The sequence below is a fragment of the Phaenicophaeus curvirostris genome, chromosome Z (assembly GCF_032191515.1).
Source record: "Phaenicophaeus curvirostris isolate KB17595 chromosome Z, BPBGC_Pcur_1.0, whole genome shotgun sequence".
Classification (NCBI taxonomy): domain Eukaryota; kingdom Metazoa; phylum Chordata; class Aves; order Cuculiformes; family Cuculidae; genus Phaenicophaeus; species Phaenicophaeus curvirostris.
In genome coordinates this window covers 20,794,331-20,815,682 of record NC_091431.1, presented here as the reverse complement: position 1 = coordinate 20,815,682, position 21,352 = coordinate 20,794,331, and the positions used below count along the sequence as shown (strand labels likewise).

At 39.9% G+C, this 21,352-nt stretch overlaps 1 protein-coding gene across 2 annotated transcripts; it reads right to left on the bottom strand.

Moving 5' to 3' along the window:
• Positions 1 to 273: 273 nt before the first annotated feature.
• TMEM38B (transmembrane protein 38B) lies at positions 274 to 15,408 on the bottom strand. 2 transcript variants are annotated; one of them, XM_069880015.1, is made up of 6 exons: positions 15,267 to 15,408; positions 9,471 to 9,627; positions 5,475 to 5,659; positions 4,310 to 4,397; positions 2,292 to 2,409; positions 274 to 711 (listed from the first exon to the last, which is right to left on the bottom strand). In XM_069880015.1, exons 1-6 carry the CDS (start codon positions 15,370 to 15,372, stop codon positions 502 to 504), a joined length of 864 nt encoding a protein of 287 aa, XP_069736116.1. In that variant the 5' UTR covers positions 15,373 to 15,408; the 3' UTR covers positions 274 to 501. The 2 variants fall into 2 exon arrangements, with proteins under 2 accessions (XP_069736116.1, XP_069736117.1); XM_069880016.1 differs by lacking the exon at positions 15,267 to 15,408 and adding an exon at positions 10,399 to 10,536.
• Positions 15,409 to 21,352: the final 5,944 nt, after the last annotated feature.

The following is a 21,352-nucleotide window of genomic DNA, read 5'->3' as shown; positions in this document are numbered from 1 at the left end:
CATTGTTTTTCTAGTTAAAGGCATTAGTTCGGTGCATTTTCAGAACAATGTACTTAAGCCTTACTCAGATGATGACTTTCTTATTTGAGATGTGCTACTGTGAACATTTGGCAGTGCAAATCTATGCTATCCAAATGAAACATAAGAATTGTGGGGGTAAAGGGAAGAGTTGAAACAAGTGGTATATCAGAAAAGGAACAAAGATGATTGTCACATTTTGAAACTATCTTTTTAGCATGTAATCATTTAAAGTTATTATAAATACAAATCTAGTAAACTTGTAACCACTATAAAAACGTATATTTTTAACTTACGAATCCAATATGTGCATTTAGACATCTTAACAATATCTTACAAAACACATTCTGAATGCTAACAGCAACACAGTAGTATACAGCTCTGTGCTCTTCTCACATGCATTTCTTTGAAAAGATTTCTCAGCCAGCCTAATCTGAAATACAAACATCTTCAAAGGTTATGGCATCAAGGGTTTTAAGCCACTTATTCTGTTTTCTTTGCCTGTCTTTTCTTAAGATCATCACGGTGCTGTTCAGAAGACGACCGGTCACAGACTGAAGAGCCGTTGGAAGATGGGACACCTTCATCCTTCACTTTGGAAGGTGCTTTTTGCAAGCCAAAAAACATATGGCCTAATGCAGCTTCAAAGGGAGCAAATGGAGAAGCTGCAGATCTTGTCAACATCATCGTTACCTATGAAGAGCAAGGATCGAGTTACAATAAAAGTTTTAATGACTTCACAGCAATAGAAAACGATTTCAAAGCTGACTGGATGTATGGCATTTCCAACTTTCTACACAGGCATGCAGCCATTCCACCAAGAAGAATATTGTGTTCACTTTAGCCTGGTTTGATCAAAGAATACTTTTCTTTCTGACCTACATTCTTCACACAGCTATGCACCAACAATGTGCACAAAAAACTTCCTGTTTTACTAAAATCATCCTAAAAGTAAACTACATTTAATACCATACAAGTAAGGTAAAGAGCAACTTTTATGTGTTAGTTTTGTATCTTGTACAAACTGAAAAACTGTAAACAGAGTAGCTACTTCCATTTAAATTGAAAGATTGCAATGTGTAAGCATCTAAATATATATATATACACTAAGCCATATTTTAGTTAGGAGTACAGACAGCCACATTCATTCCACAGAGTTGAGAGACATAGGTGGAAATTCCTTAGAATATATAACTTGGAATCAGGATAGAAAAAACTGTTTTGTAGATCCAGTTACTGGACAAGTTGATATTGCAACAGTTCCTACAGTTTTCAGGGGCACAGAAGATTCTAAACCAGGACACTACTATAGGACTATGCCACAAGCACAACTGTTGCTTCATTATTTAGGGGATGCTGGAGATCCTGGTTGTCAGCATGACCATCAGTTTAAGAACTTATTGACAGTCAGCTTCTGAAAACAGCTGTAATTTCTCACTTCCAGAACCACATTCTTTTCCTTCTCCATCCCCAGTTCAATAATAGTTTTATTGGTTTAGGTGAAGAGTCACGAGCATCAGCTTGAAGTCTTGGCTCCCCTAAGCCAACTTCTCTAGAATTAAAACTTGCCAGCTATTTCATAGAATGTAGACTGGCAACCACTTCTTTAAGAGATTGTTTCCAGTCTGTTCAACAGCAGCTCTGAAGCTCTTAAGATCACCATATGCCTGCTAACACTCTACACTGCTAACTACATCTTCTATTAGCTAATCCTGAAGACAGGCATGATCATAGAAATGAACAATATTGGAGAGAAGAGGTATCTATTTTATTATGAAAGTAGTTACAGCTACTTCAAAGTGGGTTTGATAAACTTTCTCTTTCCACCTGGACACTTAGGTTGCGAACACTGTAGGCTGGATTATAATAGAGTTGGATTGTTTTGCAAACTCAGAGATGACTGCATAGGTACAAGGAAGGCAGCAAGCAAAAGGCAGAGAAAAGAACAGGAGAGTTTGTTTCTACAAGCATAAGCTTTGTTTGATAATATGGACATAGAAGCTTAGCGTATCAAATACTGGGTGCCAAAATTCGTGATTATTTCCTCTCTCCCCTCTACATTGAGCAGTATCAGTAACAGAACAGGTCTTCTGTTCTGCTCATGTACAGAAGATTAAATACAAGTTTAAGACCTCAGTAGAAGCTGGCCTTCCCACCCAGAAGCACACATTCTAACTTGTTATAATGTTTGAGGGTATTCATTTTTTGCTCTGAAATAATGAAATAAAATATTTTATGTTATTCAGTCATTTGCAACACTTTTACATTCTTACCTTGGAGATGACAAGAAAGACAGTGTATAAAAACATGAGGTTGTGTCTTGCTATTGGCAAGTACTGGCTGTGTTGCAGGGTGAAAAGAACTGCTCCTATCAAAGTTACCTTCACAGGGCTGGAAATCAAACAAACAATGTTAATTTCTCTTGTGAGAAATTCAGTGAAAGCCACCACGGCTTGGAAGGCATTAAATGTTCTTAGTGGGCAAAATAATTACTTCTGAATAGAACTAATAAAAACTTGTGGTAACAGTGACAAGGTCCAAACCCTAATTCTAATTAAAGTAAGACTTTCACTTTACATACTATTACTATGCATTCTCTTCATAATATGCACAGCAAACTCATACTTGACAAATCCTCCTCAAATGAAGGCCTCTGTATGTTGTTCTCTTTCCTCCTCTCCCAGTATATCTTAATGAAGAATTAAATCACAAAGCTTGCACTACTCAGACCAGACTTAAAAATACGTTCCTCTCCTGTACTCCAGGTGTTAGTTACTCCAAAGAGTTGCTTAAGGTGTTGAAGAACAACATACTCCAAGGCTTGGTCCACTGTGACATTCCAGAGGTTGCAGGCTTGTAGTCAGCTTATACTTGACTTGAGCCAGGCCTACACTACCAGGTTTTGCCAACATAGCTGCACTGACTTGAGACTTGGAAAGATTTACATCTTCTAGCATGGTGATGGTAATCCCTTACTAGGTATGCAGTCAGAGGACAAGAGAATTTTGTTCAGTTATCTCAAGTCACCTGAGGAACAAGCACTAATATACTGGCAGAAAAATCCTGTGTGTTTCTTAATCTGCATCTACGTACGACATGTACAGGTGGTATTCCTATTATCACACTGCATCTAGTATAGCGACAATCTTCACTGTCTTTTCAGTAACTCATCATCCTGCTTCAACATCCTGCTTAGGAAGTCAAGAAATAACTCTGTGCATACAGGCATCTCAACCATTTGCAGAATGTTTTATCTGGTTAACTTTGTAACTTACTTCCATTTCATAATCTTATGCTTTATATATACTAAACAAAATTTTTAAAACCCTTTTTGAGTTACTTGGAACCACATTTACCGTGGAAAAGGAGAATATATGCAAGTGCCACCAGAGTCAGTAAGCATTGCTTTAATGTTGAACCTGTAAGTATAGTGTTATTTGGGTTTATAGTGCTATTATTGACAGTGAAGTTCTCTCTTCTGAAGTTCTCTTTCAGGATCGCATTTAGGCACTGACAGAGAGAAACTTTGAATAGCTGGAATTTCAGAAAAAGACAGCAACTGACAGAAGGCATAAAGAGTTGAAACACTGCCAAAAGAAAGGCTACAAATTTCTCTTCTGTTATTCTGTTGCTAACAGTGGCTGCAGAAAGGCAAATATTTTTTAAAAAAAATAATGTTATTTCTAAAGACCTGAGAATAACATGGGTAAGACCAAATGAATTTTAAGTAATTACCACCATAAGGTTACCTTGACTTATAATAATAGCTTGTGGCTTTCCAGCTCATCTCAATTCTCATTTTACCATATAGACTAAACTGGGAATCATATAATAGTCCCCTTCTTTGCTTCTGTAACAGAAGTAACACTTCCTGTCTTGCAGTACATTTTTGCTATACTGAATAACCAATTTGCACCTTCTAAAACAACTAACATTTATGGAGGAAAACAGTACTGGCAATGAAAGTAAGAGTGGTAATGCTCAAAGGAAGCCATCTTAGTGATGCACAGAACAAAAATGAAGACTTCACTCATATACACTTCTGGTACGACTGCCCTTCCATTTTTAACAGAAAATTATGTCCCTGTGAGACAAATTGAGTCAATACTACTTTCCAGCAACTTCCTATTGACTCAATACCTCTTTCTGACAAATAATTTCTGCTGACTTGTGATCCTGTTTGGTGAGCTTTTGATGCATTTTTTTTAAGCTGAACCACTAAATTTGAGCATCAACACATGGGGTTAGCAAAACAACAGTTGACACATTACAGCCTTTTCAACAAACTTACTAGGACATCTTCAGTAGTTCATTGGTTTCAGGTTTCCACACTCCTCTCACCAGCTGTTCAAAGTTGGAAATCAGGCCACCACCAGCTCCTGAAATTGCAGAGATTTATGATAAGCCTCCTCTTGACTGCCAGCACTACTGTGCAACCTATTCTTGGTCCCAGAAAAACTCATTATGTCAGGTGCCAAATGTGGTACCCAAAGCTCAGGCTTAGAGAGGCTGATCCAATCTTTTATATGTGCATGACTTGAGCAACTGACAAGAAACCTCAGAGGTTTAGCTGCTTAACAAGAAACTCAGGATAACCTTTACATGATAACATCTGAACTGATGCACTCATCACCACAAACAAATGCCCGAATTGCCAAAGGAAATCTCCAAAGAAGCTTACATCATTCCATTCTTCACATCAACATGTAAGCAGAGAGTGTCTCTATAGGCTATGAGGATCCTCTGTAAGAAAAGTGGATGTGTATTTTTACATTAAAACAACACAAGACTTAAGGACACATTGAACACTGGCCAATGAGACTGATCTGTATTATAACCTTGGACAAGAATACGTTACATCATCACAATAACACGTGTTGTTTCCCAAAGCAGAACAGAATTGAGCAAACAGAAACAAGAGTTGAACTACTATTTCCTGAAGTAGTTCTAATGTTGTGACAACAAATACAGCTGCTAGGAAAGTAGCTTCCAGAGTTGTACTCCAAACAGCAGGCAGGCAAGAAAGTTCATTCCCGTGTTTAAAAAAAGCTAATGTTAGAACCCCAAAAGCTAAAAAAAACCCAAAACCCAAGTTCACTTCTTCAGCCACACACAGGAAAACAGCTGAGGAAATATGTTGTTGGAAAGTTGAGTAATAGCACTGAAGCTACATGGGAGATCTATTTCTCTAGTGCCATCAAATGCCTGTCCTGCAAGTCATCACAAGACCTTCTTAAAGGATAAGATGAACTTCCTTCAAAGTTATTCAATGTCACCCTTAATCCAGGCAGAAAAACTGTTGCGCAGGCTTTTCCCTTGAGGAGATAAGAGACTGTATTAGGACTATCATATCCAGCACAGCAAGGAATGGCACTACAGTTACGCTGAAGGGATAGCCATTTAAACACCACTCCAAAACATCACAGTCCATCAAAACAAGATGTTATGCACATTACCTCTGGCCCAGCCCACAGCTACCATGACAAGCCAGGCATCTTTGAAGTGACTGTCTGCATGTGCAACGCCAGCTGTTATCTTCCAAGTCCTAGTCACTTCTTTCATTCCTGCAACCAGAAGCCGAAGAGGGAGAAAGGCAAAGCACCGGCAGAATATGTCTTGTGGGCAGTAAAACACAAGATACCTGAAAATCATGAGAAGACCCATTAGCAGCATCAAAGTGGTTTTTTGATAAGGAATTCATTTTCTAATAAACTTAAAAGATTTTTTTTTTAATACGACTAGCAACATACGATATACTACTTACTGATAACTCGCTGTCTTGCATGGGAGACATTTTTGAACAAATCTCAAATGCTTTTCATAGAATCATAGAATCAGCAGGTTAGAAAAGACCCATTGGATCATCGAGTCCAACCATTCCTATCAATCACTAAAGCATACCCCTCAGCACCTCGTCCACCTGTCCCTTAAACACCTCCAGGGAAGGTGGCTCAACCACCTCCCTGGGCAGCCTGTTCCAGTGCCCAATGACCCTTTCTGTGAAAAATTTTTTCCTAATGTTCAGCCTGAACTTCCTCTAGCCAGCACCTTCCTCTCCACAACTTCCTTTCAGGTAGTTGTGGAGAGCAATGAGGTCTCCCCTCAGCCTCCTCTTCTCCAGGCTAAACAACCCCAACTCTCTCAGCTGTTCCTCATAAGGCCTGTTTTCCAGCCCCTTCACCAGCTTCATTGCTCTTCTCTGGACTCGCTCCAGAGCCTCAACATCCTTCTTGTGGTGAGGGGCCCAGAACTGAACACAGTATTCGAGGAGCGGTCTCACCAGTGCCGAGTACAGAGGGAGAATAACCTCCCTGGACCTGCTGGTCACACCGTTTCTGATACAAGCCAAGATGCCATTGGCCTTCTTGGCCACCTGGGCACACTGCTGGCTCATGTTCAGTCAGCTGTCAACCAACACCCCCAGGTCCCTCTCCTCCAGGCAGCTTTCCAGCCAGACTTCTCCTAGTCTGTAGCACTGCACAGGGTTGTTGTGGCCCAAGTGCAGGACCCGGCATTTGGCCTTGTTAAACCTCATCCCACTGGACTCAGCCCAGCAGTCCAGCCTGTTCAGATCCCTTTGCAGAGCCCTCTACCTTCCAGCAGATCAACACTTTCACCCAGCTTAGTATCATCTGCAAACTTGCTAAGGGTGCACTCAATGCCTTCATCCAGGTCATTGATAAAGACATTGAAAAGGGCTGGACCCAGCACGACCATACTTTTGACCATACTTGAGCTCTTGCCCCCAAATCAAACATTATTTGAAACTATTCTTACTGACTCCTTGTCCTAGAAAAGAATCCATTTAAGTACTTGAGAAACAGCTTTAAATTTTACTAACTTATGTAGCTTACATATCATGATTTTCTAACTCATTAAATTAGCATCTGACTGACTTTGTGTCCTTGTGTGTGTTTGGGGTTTTGTGGGGCTATTTTTTGGGGTTGGTTTTTTTTTGGGGGGGGGGATCTTTTTTTTAACGAGAGTACAAAATTACATGGCAAATTACATGTTGACACCATGCTTTCATACTGATAGGCACATAGAATTATATACCTCAGCAAGACTGCCTCCACTAGTTAGTGTCATGCCTGATTAAATGCACAGCTATTTTCAAACACATTTCACATCTTGGTAACCACCAATTCTACCTTTTCCAGCCTGCCAACTACAAGCACATTTCTTTTTTCAAAGCAGGGTACTCAAAATGTAATATCTTTTATCATCTTGCTTTTAAAACACAGTAAAGGTAAAGATAGCTAACAATGAAATACTAAGCAGACAGTAAATTTTAAAAGTTTAGATTATGTGTTTTGCTGTATCTCTTCAATCATGAGCAAAATTCAGTTCTTACAGAGACATTCAAGGTCCTAAAAAAAAAAAAAAATTAAGTATCTAGATTACTTCAGCACATGAATAAGAGAGTAACAATTAAATAAAACCAGACAAAGACTTTCAAAGAAAGGAAGGGTTCTTCCTCTTTTTTACAAAAAAAGAAAAAGACACTTGTCTGTTGGTTTAAGGCTTCTGAGCTCAATCCTGTCTACCAAGAATTTCTAAGGCTGTATTTTCCTCCTGTTTACTCAGTCTGCAATGCAGAGACACACCTCATACCTAGTTTACTTCATTAGAACTGCTAGCAGACACCACAACTGAGAGGAGTTCATGGTCAGCGATTTGAAATCAGGGCAACACTCAGGGTTAGGGGATTTTTTCAGAAAAAAAAAAAAACAACAAAAAAAAGCACTTATTTTACAGCAGAATGCCAGGAAGCTTCCTCCTCAGAAAGGCAAAGTTTAGTTCAAGTCCTGTCCTAGTCATATATTTTCTTTTTCTGCAACAGATATAGCAGCTTGTCACTACAAACTTCTGAAGCTACTTCTGTCCAGAGTGGAAAATGCAATTGCCTATTTCTCACATAAAAGAATGTTATTGGAACTTGCATAATAGCCAACTACTGTTCTGGTGTTCAGTTTTCTTTACTTTTTTTAACTACTTAATAGTCTTTTTTCTCCTATTGTAGAGTCAATGAGTTATAGACAGTACGTATTTTAACACCTACTGCAAACAGGCATTCAAGCCATGCACTCAACAGACAACACTAACTAGAATTAATGCAAAACTGCAGGAAGTGCGTTTAGGCACCCGAAGGACACGACTCCACGCCAGCAGCCCCACGGCTGCATTTTTCCCCGCAGTTTCTGCTGCCACCCCTCGCTAACAGCAGATGTCGCTGTCCTACAGGCTATTCAACAGCACAACCCCTCTTATTTTCGAGTTTTATGTTTAGCCTAGGGAATTTCGTTTCACGTGATTTAGGACAGAGAATTAAAGGCATTTATTCATGAGAGAGAAACTTGTAAAAGTAGACGCTTAAGAGGTTTCATAACGTTCATAGTTACTCATTAAAACCTCATTTTATTTGTGCATGGCAAGTTCAACAGAAATCGTGTTCTGCTTACATGTATTCCTAACTCGAGTCAATTGCTAAAACAAGCAGTCATGGTGCCTGCAACAGGCTAATATGAACCATAAGTAGATTCTATAAGCTTTGTTGATAATGCACTATATATGGCACATTATTCATTTCACCAATTTGTTAAGTGAAATCCTTCATCTTCCACTGCAACATGAAGAACAGAAGACTAATACATAGATATACACAGACAGAAAGACTTGCTTTCATTTTAATGAACTTTCAATACAAAACCAAAGGGGCTACAAGGAACAGATACTGAAGGATTTCAAGCAGAAAACACTCTAAGATAGGAATTGATATTTTTAAATTCAAAAACCCACTACTGCTCACAAATTTTGTGAAGTTTGAGGATTTCCTCAAAGATCAATTTCTGGAACAAATGAACTCCAATGGTAGATCATATTTATAGGAAAATTACTCCAGAAAATTACTCCAAAATTACTCCATACTTGACTTCCCATTCAGCTATCTACTGTCTTTCACTACAATGCCCATCCATTTGGGAAAGGTAAAATACAGAGGAAAAAAAGTCAGGAAGCAGAAACTAGAGGAGAAGAAAGAAGATCCGTGTCTTAGATTCCCTATTACAGAAGAGTTCAAAATTTTTATTTCAGCCAGGTTCTGGTCTTCAAGGGCAGTAACTGAGGTCTACTTTAATCCGATGTAATGTTTTCAGCTGTTTGACCAGAAATACTATAAAAATCTAAGGCAAGTCTAGTCTAGTGATTGAGCATTTCACTATACAACAGCCTGTAAGATTTGCTCTTTCATGAGCATTTTATTCCTATAGAACAGGATCATAACAGCTATTTTGCTGCATTGACTTTCTGGATGAAGAGACAGCATCAAAATCCGTAACATTTTTAAGTTACGGTTCTAATTTATATGGAACCTTGATGGTGTAATTTCAGCTTACAGAGTATAGCTTCCTCAGAACTAGTACTACTCATCTAACTCAACCGTGGCTGCTTACCAGACAGAAGATGCCAGCAGAATATTTGTGCCCTTTGCCAGAAATGCTACTGGAGGTTCTGCAAGCATCAACGAAGACAAAACTGAACCACCAAAGCAATGAAGCATAGCACTAAACCAGCAGGCAATTGGACTTCGGACTGACACTTCCACTGCTCCTGAAACAAAGGGAAAAGATGCATAAATAAGAATAATCACATCATGTTTTAAAAGCCAGTATTTTTCAAATCATTCAGTCCAATGTTGCTCCTTTAGGTAATGAAAAGTCCTGCAGAAATCTGTAGGCTTTCACAGGAAAAGTTTCAGAAATACAAACTTCAGAGTACACTGAGTTAAGTACATGCTATCTGAATAACAGTGAAAGACTGACAATGTGTTCTCTGAAAACCTTTTGTACATTGGTTGGTTTGTTATCACTGTTTGGCTACCAAGAAGAAACAGCTTTCAGAGCATGGCTGAGAGGTTTCATTGTTAATAATCTGGCACAAAAATACATTTGCCTTTAAATTTGTATTAAAAATACACAAGTGGCTTAGCTGACCTAGACAGATATTGGTAACGTGGCGGGGGGGGTGTGATTGTACAAATTCCATTTCTGCTTTTGAGTGTTCATGAACTATCACTGTTTTCTTTTTTCCTCATAAGCCCTTGCTAACTGTGCTTGCTAACCAAAATTAAAGCAGTATTCAAAATTATTAGTTTCACCTACAATTCTGAATAGAGATAAAAGGTTGCCTGAAGCCATAATAATAAAAGTGAGTTTCCCTTGTTATTAAAAGGATCACAGCTTGGTTTATTTTGTCATCTTTAAAACAAATTATCCCTTTTAAATTGCCATTCAACTACACCAAAACACTACTCAATATTAAAAGATTACACTAGAAGTAATGAAGAGCCTTAACCCATTTCACGTAGAAATGACACTTTACCAAAGTCAGAAATATCCTCAAGTAGTTGTTTAGACTATTTCCTTCCACTTCAAAAGGCCAGTGTTGCCGAAGCTTCCCCTTTACACAGGTGTAGAGCTCTGTTTGCCTGAACTGGTTGAATTTTCCATAGTCCAAAGGCTGAAGTTCATTCACAAAATCACAGATGAAATGTAGTGTCTGCCCCAAAATGAAATTTGATACATGTTCCCAATTCAAAAGAAAAGCTTTTGTTTTTTCAGGCATTTCTGTAGGAAAAGAAGCTTATTACTCCAGATGAGAAGCTCAAATGTGTCAAAGAGAATAAAGCACACTCAGTACAATTCACTTAATAGAAAAGTACTAATGGGATTGTTCCAGTTTTAGTGGTGGCACAGCTATCACAAATGCTAAATTCTGTGTATCTAAATTCCTGTGTAGAGGATGATTCATAATCCTAAGCATTACAGAATATCTGAATATGAAACAACTTTTTTAACTATTGCTTAATTTATTTTCCATACTGCAGTACATGGTGCTCCAAGTCAGTTACGCTCAGCTTTGTTGTTGCATATTACCACTTCTCCAAAGTAGCTACCAATTATGTTCACGTGCATAAAATTAACAGGAGAAAATTCTAAAGCCTGTTAATGTTACTTAACAGCAAAAGTAAAAATATGACGGGAGTCTTTACATCCAGATCCCATATAACTGAATGTGGACCTATTTCCACCAACATATTTGAAAAGGGTAAGATAGTTGCACAATAGTTTGTCCTTGCTATGTTGAGGTTTCCTCAATTAAAAAAAAACAACCTAAACATGCCAACAACCGTTGCATTCTGAAAAAATGCAAAATTATATTAAGTCGTCTCTCACTGGTCCAAAAGAACTATGTTACTTCCTTCTCTCATGTAATTATTCTGTTGTTTAATGGCACAACTGCCTCACTACTATATACCTAGGATGAAAGGTCTGAATTCCTTTCTTTGCAACAAGAGAACATCTTGCCCCCCATGTTCAGCAGTACTCTCTGTCGAGTAACTCCACTAAGTGCTGCTATGGCATTACAGAACAACATCATCACATACAGAAGAAATATCCCAGACTCTACAGGACAATGAGAAAATCTAGCTCTCAGAGGCAGCCAGCATAAATCACAAATCACAAAGGAATATGCGCTGGAACTGAGGAGTACTGCTAACAGATCAGCTGTTGCATTATGCACAAGCTTTAACTCCTAGGTGGATGTAATATGGGATGTGATCTGCACAGTAATGAAGTCTCAGAGTGGAAACTATAACCAGATCATGACACAGATCACCTCCAGACCAGATAAAAAAATAAAATTTTACACTTCAGATATCCACTGTCAGGTAGGTGTGCACCAACCTCTTCTTCATTAGCACAAAGGTTCTCACCTTGCAGTAATCAAGAATAACAAACTACCCTATTCCTACCCACAAAATACAGCATGACTGAGAGCTAGCAAAATGGAACTCAACTGCTTCTTCATTTCCCCACATGATCAGTCAGACTGATAATATAACAAAAGGAAACCATTCCAGGTGCTAGGTCTTTGACTTTAGCATGCTGTATTTTATTTTTCACACACACAGACATTAAGTACAATTAATGAAACTCAGATAGTAACTACGAGGTTCAAGTGGAAAACGGAAGATCGCCATGTATCGACTTTGAAAAGACTTATACAGATTTCTATTATACATTTGACAGCGTTTCTTGTTCAACTTGCCTTCTCTCCTACATACTACGTGAAAATACTTTCATGATTTTTCACTTCCTATACTAAAAACAGATGGAAAAAACACTTTTTAATAATTCAATGAAATGTTGGAATTGTTTTTAAGCTACTTAGCTATCTGTACTCTTTTCAAATCCATTCCACTGCCTTTCTGCAATCACTGCTCCTCTTTCCTTCACTACTAGCAGGAAGTTGTTTCTAGTTTTGAGGACAAGTATAAGAATTAATATTTTATGAGAAAGCTCCACAACAAAGCATGTCAATTTCTTCATTAAGCTCCTACATGTAAAACAAGAAGGGACTGGAAACCCCACTGGACTTCAAGATTTTTTCCATTGGTCAACATCAGAATTTTCTTGGCTCAAACATCAGTATTTAACAATTCGTACATACTTCCTAACAAGGAATATACTCAACATAGAAGGCAATGAGGCAAAAAAAGCTGTTGCACATTTCAAGCTCATCTTACAGTTGCTACCTAAATTATGACTGGGATACAACCTCCCAGAAAACAAACTCAGTTTTAAGAGGGTCACATGTTTTTAAACAAGCAGTTATTTATATTTGTCCTCTGATGCATCCTGTAAAATCAGTGAGGCATCATACAACTATGCAAAATATGATCTGCCAAAAGGCCACTGGTTCTTCTGCTTTAGAAAGTAAAGATAAGGTTTCAAACTGCAAGGGCTACCATTGAATACTGTTTTCAATGTTGTCTCTAGACAACAGTAATAAAAAACACCTTGCTCAAAAACTATTTCTGCCAGTAAGATAAGATCTGCTTTAACATTTTCAACACGTTCCAAATAGGCAATCAACATGTTCCAAACAGGCAATAAGCACCACATCCAACTCCTAAAGAGCAAACTAGAAGAATTTGTAGAAGCTTTCCTAGCACCCCTCTTTCAAATACATTCAACTACAATAACACCAATTAAGCAACAGGATTTATGGAGTCAGGTTTATTTTAGCAAAATGATGCAAAAAAAAAAAAAAAGACAAGTTAGTTCTCTTCAAACATCAGAGTCATGTCATAGAAAACTTGCAAGAACAAAACCAGCACATTCCTTCCAAATATGATACATCCTCAATTCTCAACACCTTTTCCTGTCCTTCAAAAAAGAAAACTGTCAGTTCCACAGCTGACTGGAGTTATGAATTAGCAACTCCTAAGCAATCCAAAACACACTAACCAACAAATCCTAGTCTAAAACTAGCAGAAAGCAACGCGTTGTTTGTCACTGTTGCAGACTGCAAGTACTTACATGTGAACAATAAAATCTACCTAGAAGGATGGAAAAGTTCCAGTTGTGAGTGGGTATTTTAATGAGACAGTAATGTGGGATAAAACAAATGCGGCTTTGACCCAGCCACATACTTCTTGCATCACTAGTCACTTACCATTACCCAGTTATTTCCCAGTGAAATACAGCTACTGTTTCCAATAAGAATACATCGTAATTCTGGGAGAATATTCATCAATTCATCATATATCCATCACGACTACTTAATAATGACTGCTATTTCAGCTTTGATTTAATACTAAGTTCAAACTGCTTTTAAGTGAGCAACAGGCCAGCATACAGTCACCTGAATTGCAGTTATTAATTCAAAGTATTAGAGAACACTCAAGTTCTGAACTTTTTAGCTATTAAGCTGAGAAGAAAAAAAATATCAGCACAGATCTGACCAGCCTTCTGACAACACTTCTACTGCCCATAAGTGCTGATGCTAGCAAAGCAGAGCGACTCTTCTCATCTTAGTCTTTACATGTGTCCATTCCACAGGGAAGTTTAAAGGCTGTGCATGATAACATCAAATACTTTTAGACAGAAAACTCCTTTTTTGAGTGGAACAGATATATTATACAACACTATAACTCAGCATCCAGAAACAATTTTAGCAGTAGTAATAAAAACTGGTGAAGACAATAGCATCCATAAGCATTTTATATCAGTTTTCATAATCTATGGGCACTTGTTCAGCAGGAAGCAAAAATCTTGACACATTTAGGAAGGGACCAAAGAACAAGCTCATTAAGCAAACAGCATAGAGCCTTAAAAATCTGAACAAATCTGCACTATAATCCTGAAAGCCAGCTCAGTTTCCCACAAAGTCCTCAGCTGAGATGCACAATTACTGTAACTGTCCAATGCAACACCACAAATAGTTCTTCTAAACACTAAAACAAGGCTAATCTCTACATTTCTGACAACTAAAAACTAGGCTTGGGGTTAGCAGCCACAGCGCAAAATGTTTTCTACAAAAAAGCACGTAGAGATTGAAACATCATTCACTATGTGCACTCATACAAAACCCAGAATCTTGTTACTGGGAGTGAAAAGCTTTCCCTATTTAATTTTACAATTTATGGGTACAACATGAAGTCACTAGCACACAACCTGCCCACTGGATTCCCAAGCTGTTTCCTAGAAGACAGATTTACTTTAACAGCTTCCTGAACACCCAGAGCGTGTGAAGGACATAAACCCATGAGCCGACTAGCTCTTTTCTCACTTCTTGTATGCAATATCTGACAGCTAGCCATCGGTCTGAGATTTGCATTCCTTCTCTGCATGCATAAACTTAACTTCTAGGAGTTCACATCTTTTATTCTAGGGACTTAAAATCTTAAACTGCAAAAAGGATTCCAACAGAGCTCCTGGCTGATTCCACCAACACCTCTGTTCCTGAGAAAGCAAGGAAAGCTCAGCTGGGCGCTTCCTATACAGTCTCTACTGTCGACTACACATTATTTATTGACAGACGGACCAACGCGGACTGCGGACAATCGTATTTGCACGCTGTGGGACCAAGACGGAACACCTGGATCTCGGTGCAGCCGCTGGTAGCAGAGCCCCAAGCTCACTTGGTGGAAAAAGCGACATTTCTCGTTGCCGAAGCCACAAACCGGCTCCCGAGGGCGGTGGGGGATACCGGGAGGAGGAGGGGTGGGGGAGGAAAAACCGGGAACGGTGGGGTGGGAACACCGGGAATGGAGGGGGGGGGGAAACACAGGGAGTGGAGGGAGGGGAACACCGGGAGGGGAAGAGGGGTTAGCGGGGAGACACCGGGAGGGGGATAGGGGGGGTCCGTCCCGTCCCGCCCCACCAGCCGCCCCCGCTCACCCCGCTGCTCCTTCAGCGCCATGACGGAGGCCACGTAGTGCGCCAGGTCGAAAAAGGGAAACATGGGCAGGCGCGAGAAAAGCAGCGGCACCTGCCACAGCTCCATGGCCGAGCGGCGGCGGGACGGAGCGCCAGGGAGCGGACACCGCGCACAAGTTTGGCCCCTGCCGGCCGCCGTCAGCGGCGCGGGGCGGGGGTTGGATGAGGTGGGCGGGGCTGGGGTGAGAGGGGCGGGGCCTCGCTGCTGCCTCCCGCGGCGGGCGGGCTCAGCGGGTGGGCGGGGCTTGTGTGCTTAGCGAGCGGGCGGGCCTTCTGTGGTGGGCGTGGCTTCCGGTTTGGTGGGCGGGGCCTGGTTCTGCGGGCTTGGGGTAGGCGGGGCTTTGCTTGCTGGGGATCCGGTTCCCTTCGGCCTTGGAGCCGTGTTTCTCCACTCTGAACCCCTAACGCCTCTGCTGGGTCTCTTCGCCTCTCCTGACAAAACCCTAGAGGTCCCGAATCGCGATCGACTCGTGCCCCAGGGTCTTCCCCTACGCTTGTGTTTCTTCCCTGTCGTGCATTGCTGCGATACCAACAACGCCGGCAAATAAACTCGATCTTACGAAATGTTTCGGAATTTTAGAGAGCGGGTACCCTCTACCAGGCCTGGGCAGCACGAGGAGCGGCTGAGAGAGCTGGGGTTGTTTAGCCTGGAGAAGAGGAGGCTGAGGGGAGACCTCATTGCTCTCTACAACTACCTGAAAGGAGGTTGTAGAGAGGAGGGAGCTGGCCTCTTCTCCCAAGTGACAGGGGACAGGACAAGAGGGAATGGCCTCAAGCTCCACCAGGGGAGGTTTAGGCTGGACATTAGGAAAAAATTCTTCACAGAAAGGGTCATTGGGCACTGGAACAGGCTGCCCAGGGAGGTGGTTGATTCACCTTCCCTGGAGGTGTTTAAGGCACAGGTGGACGAGGTGCTAAGGGGCATGGTTTAGTGTTTGATAGGAATGGTTGGACTCGATGATCCGGTGGGTCTCTTCCAACCTGGTGATTCTATGATTCTGTGAATTCCGTGCAGCCAGACAAGAGCTGGTTAGAGAATATATTTTCCCAGAAATCTTGTGTGTATTCTGTTACTCTCCAAGGTCTAATTTTAATGTTATTACGAACTTCACAACAGTCAAAACTCTTGCTAATTTGGGGCTGGCTCCAGCTCTCTGCTTGACGTTGCCTTTGAGATAGGGAGAAACTCCATACAGAGGGGGTTACAGAAGAGACATCTTCTGTAACTGAGTCTTCAAAGAATGAACAGTGCCTGGGAAAACACTGTTTGAAGGCACACATGCTGTCAGAGGAACATTCTGTCTAACTTTCAAAAAATGCTGTTACTTAGATGAAACTTTACTTCAGCTTATATCAAAAATATTCCACTCTTTGTAATAGTAGCTACTTCTTATATCAGCTGCAGCTGTTTATCCTTAATGCACAGGCCACGTATGAGGTGACACCCTTTTTTTTTTTAATATTCCGTCCCATAGATTATTTTTTTCAGTTCATCAGGGGCATTCAGGATTACCAGCATCAGTGCTCTAACATGTCATCTTTATCACCTGCTGAATAATTACTGAGGGGATTAATGTGTACCAGATCCTGGTCAGACTTCAGCAGAAACTCTTTTAATACATCTTTATATCCACTTTGGTAGCAAGTACCATTGTTAATGGTCTTCTAAAAGTAGATCTCTAACCAGGACCAATCCTATAGCGTTTTCAACAAAACTAGTTTGCTCTTGAGCTTCCCAAGTGAAACATCATCAAAGATCTACTAACTCCAAGATACATAACACCTGTGTTTTCTCTGTCCACCAGACTGGCTACTTTGTGGTAGGAAATCACATTGACGTGACACTGTTCTTGATGGACCCATGTTAGGGGTGGCTGCTTTCCTTATTTTTTTGCCATAATAGCTGATTTGTTCTTTTTGGTGGTTTGGTTTTTTGGTTTTTTTTTAAAACTGGGGACTGTGAGTTAAGTTTACTGGTTTGTGAGTCTTTAGCTGGTTTTTCTACTAAAGAAAGGCACCATTTTTGGTTTTTTCCATTTGATTCCCACAAGTTGGTGAAAAGAATTTGTTAACGCTTTAAGATTTGCATACTGTGTGGTGAAGTTAGTCAAGATAAGTAGTCTGAAAACAGACAGCTGCCGCAATGACTCTTAAACGTGTTCTTTGCCTACCAAGAACTAATTTCAGGAAATAACTGGAATAACTGTAGGGCCATTTTTAGGAAACAGCTTATGCAGGGGAACATAACAAATACCTGCACTTCTCTCAGAATAATTTCACATCACCATGAATATTAAGGCATTTTTGTCATCTTTTTTTTTTTTTCTCAGCACCATATGCATACTCTAAGTTCTCATTATCCTCACTACCTCTTCCTTTCTGTTTATTCAGTGACTCACTTTCTCCCTCACGCTTGAGCTGTATGCTTATACCAAGTTTCTATTTTCTGGACATTTCCACTCTGCATTTCACTACACAAAGAGCCCAAGATTTAGCCAATGATCTCTTACTAGTGTTACTAAGATTTCTCATTTTTGTTTCCTATTGTGCAGACATAGAAACCACAGTTTGTTTTCCAAAGCAGAATATTGCTTTGCCACAGTTCATAGATGGTAAGACATAATAAATGAGTAAGCTGTGTTCTGTGGCATAAGGCTATTCAGCATCATTTTGTTTCCCGCTGAACAGTGATACATGTCTATGCAGCTGCAGCAACAAAGGAGTTACTGTCCAGTTTTATATCATGTAGCGGTCCTCTACCTATAGGCTGTAGAAATGCGATACTGTTTCTACTCCTTGCAGTACTGTTTTATTCCCACTGAGTGGCATCAGTTTCATTACTAGTATGTGAAAACTATTCAGACTATGTTGTGTGTGACCATATGAGAGGGAGAGGGAAAAAAAGGGCAATCACCACAACGTATCTATAGTGACACAAAGGAAAAACTTAATTTGGGCCAACAAAGTGTTCTGCCTGATGGCAATGTCTGCACTGCAGCTACTGCTGTGCCTAAAACTCATGTAGATATACCCAAGTTATATTAGATGCTAGCAATTATACTGCTACCAGTGCTATCATGTAGCAGACTGGTAATAGCTACCTGAATCTCTGGTCAGGTCCTTAAATACATACTGCATCCCCTTTCAAGGAGTCTTTGCTGCATCTGAAGCATTGCTTTCCAAAGCAGAGTTAGCTAGTGTGAAGCTGGATCTCCACAAGCTACCTTTGCAGCAGTTAGGTTGGACATGTTTGTTAGCTAACACATCTAAATTGGAAAGGAGTTCTGGTGCTTTTTCCACCTCCAGCACCAGCAGGAAATAAGAATAGCAGTTTCTCTAAATTTGCTGATAACTGAGATGAGATTCCTGAGGTTTCTGTGCAGTTAGAGTAGCATCTTAGCAGAGCATGAGACAGAGGAATCCACCAAAGAGAAATAAGATTAAAGAACACAATCCATGTAGTACAAATAGAGTAACAGATAAGAAAAACTTAAAATTGGTCATTGATTTTCCAGCTGTTCCAGTTATTTCAGAAATAATTTAAAGATAACAGAGGATAAGCACCTCTGAAATAATCCTTTTCATCCTTGGATCAATTATCCTGATGCTGAGAGAACTGTGGCAGTGCAAGAGGATGATATTCGTGTGTAAGCTAGGTACAGTTTTGTGTATGTGTGTGACAATTTTTTTGTCTTTTGCTTATTTCAAACTAGAAGAACAAATACCCCCTTTCTTTTCTTGGGTATAGGCTAGTAAAAAGAGCTGAGTGCACTATGCATATAAGAAACCTAAAGATGGACTGATTAGTATTCTACTCTGTTGAGTAGAGCTAAAGTGTAAAGTGTAAAGCTCAATATAAGAAAAAAGCACATGCCTGAACTGACTCTCTTGCCCAAGGAATGATATCATGACCTTAAAAAAACTCACTGTAGACACCTACTGATTAGCTATCTAACTTCCACATCACCAGAGTAATTTTGAGCAGGATTAGTTTTCCTTTCTAAGAGAGCAATCATAAATGAATACAAATATTTTCTTAATTTGTTTCAGAAAACATTCCAGTTGTTCATGAAGTTGCCACAGTTTTCCTTCTGAAGCAGCTGTGAAAGTCTAGGATGTTACATACCAGTCAGTTATTCCTGACTGCTGCCTTCCCGCATATCATAACTGATCTGGGATAGAGTTGTTGTTGGTCCATTCTAGGCAAAGCTGAAACCACTACTTAACACCTGATGCTTGCAAAGAGAAAAGTAATGAAGACAGTTGGTTTCAGAGTGTTCACATCTTTAATCTTGCATCAGTAACCCATTGGTCCCTGGATCTTACAGAAGCTGTGGATAATAGGAACTAGAGCTGTCATATCCGATTCATTTGTTGTGTTCATTTCATATGGCAATTATACTCATTTAGTGTTTGAAAAGAAGGTCTGTGTACCTAGCATGGAAGCATGGCATGTTTATTTAGTATTTTATTTCATGGGATCCTATAGACATTGACTTGGAATACAAAAATGGTGCCTTAGGAAAAAAAGGGAGGACTTTAGTTATCAGTACACCCCTTGAAACTCAGACATCTGTACTCTACTTCCCAAAATTAGAAAATTATAAGTATTCCTACTTTATGGATTATTGAATTAAATTTATTTACCTTTCTTAGAAGATCTTTCAAGCTCAAGTCTCTGCATCAGAATCAAGACAGGTGAAAATAGTAATCTTTGCCACATGTGAAAATGGTCATTCCCATTGTCTGCTCTCATTCTGCCACGTTTAAGACTTGTAATCATCTGCCACACTTACATCTTCTTTAGATCCAGTTCCCTCCTTCTTTTCCACAATCTTCTTCCAGGGGTTCACCTTCTATCTCCTTTCATTTTTTTCTGTGACTAAAGTGCTTTGAAAAACAATTAGCTGAGAAGATAAATCATAGGAAGTTTACATGGCCATTTATGTTCTAACACAACATTACTTTGGTTTATTTTCCTTGTGTGCTGGTTGATACCAATCTAGATTGCAAAGCAGAGAGAAAGAAGTTTTTCTTAAGCTGAGCAGCAGCATTGCTTAGATTTATGACCGCCTCAGATCACTCCTCCCTCACACCAGATTAGATTCTAACATATATTTATGAATCTATTTAAAATTCCTCTTCTCCTACAACCTTTAAAGCAGGAGCATTGTGTCGATTCCTGGGACTGAGGGCTTAAGCAGTTTGTAGCCAGTACTGCTGAGTCTGCCCAGGAGGTCTCCAGCATATACCATTAGGTTATGTCCCCACAATTAGGCAAAGCTTGTGCTTCAGGCTCTTGAGTTACATAGTCGTGACTTCGTATACAGCTGAATTCAGGTGCTACGGGTATCCTGTACAAAAGTTGTGATTTTGGCTGCAGGGACGTAGCTCTTTAAGAAACAGTCACTAGACTCCTGAATGTTCAGTAATTTTCAACTCTGCTTAGGTTTCAGTGTTGGGTTAAGCCTCTTCTTCACATCTTATTTCTTAATAGTATACTTTTTGAACAGAGCTGATTTCTAGAATGGGCTTGAACTCTTTCTTACCTTTTTTATCTCCCTTCTGTATCATTAGATGTATCGCTAGATGCTTAGTTCACATGACTGAAACATTCAGCAAATGAGTTCTCAGATTAGAAAAGCAATACTGGCAAGATACAGTATATTTTCTACTCTATCAAATAAACTACATGTAATCCCCTCTCTTAAACATAATGCAAATGCAGCTGAACCTAAGACTGGACCTGAGATGACAGATTTAAGACAATTGTTTTTCCTCCTCCATATTCTTTCATAAAATGGTGTTCTGAAATATTCTACTTAAGACTGCAGGACTGAACAGATAGTCCGCTCTGCATGAGGAGTCATCCTATTTGAGGTGGAGTGCAGCACAAATGTCTTGCTTGCATCTCCCATTTTCTCTCTCAATAGCAGATGACTTGTCTTCACTAGAGGCAGGAACTAAAGTTTAGTTTCTCTCAGAAACTAATCTTCTGAATTTCTACCTGAAAGGACCGCAGAACAAAAAAAGGACATTAACCAAAC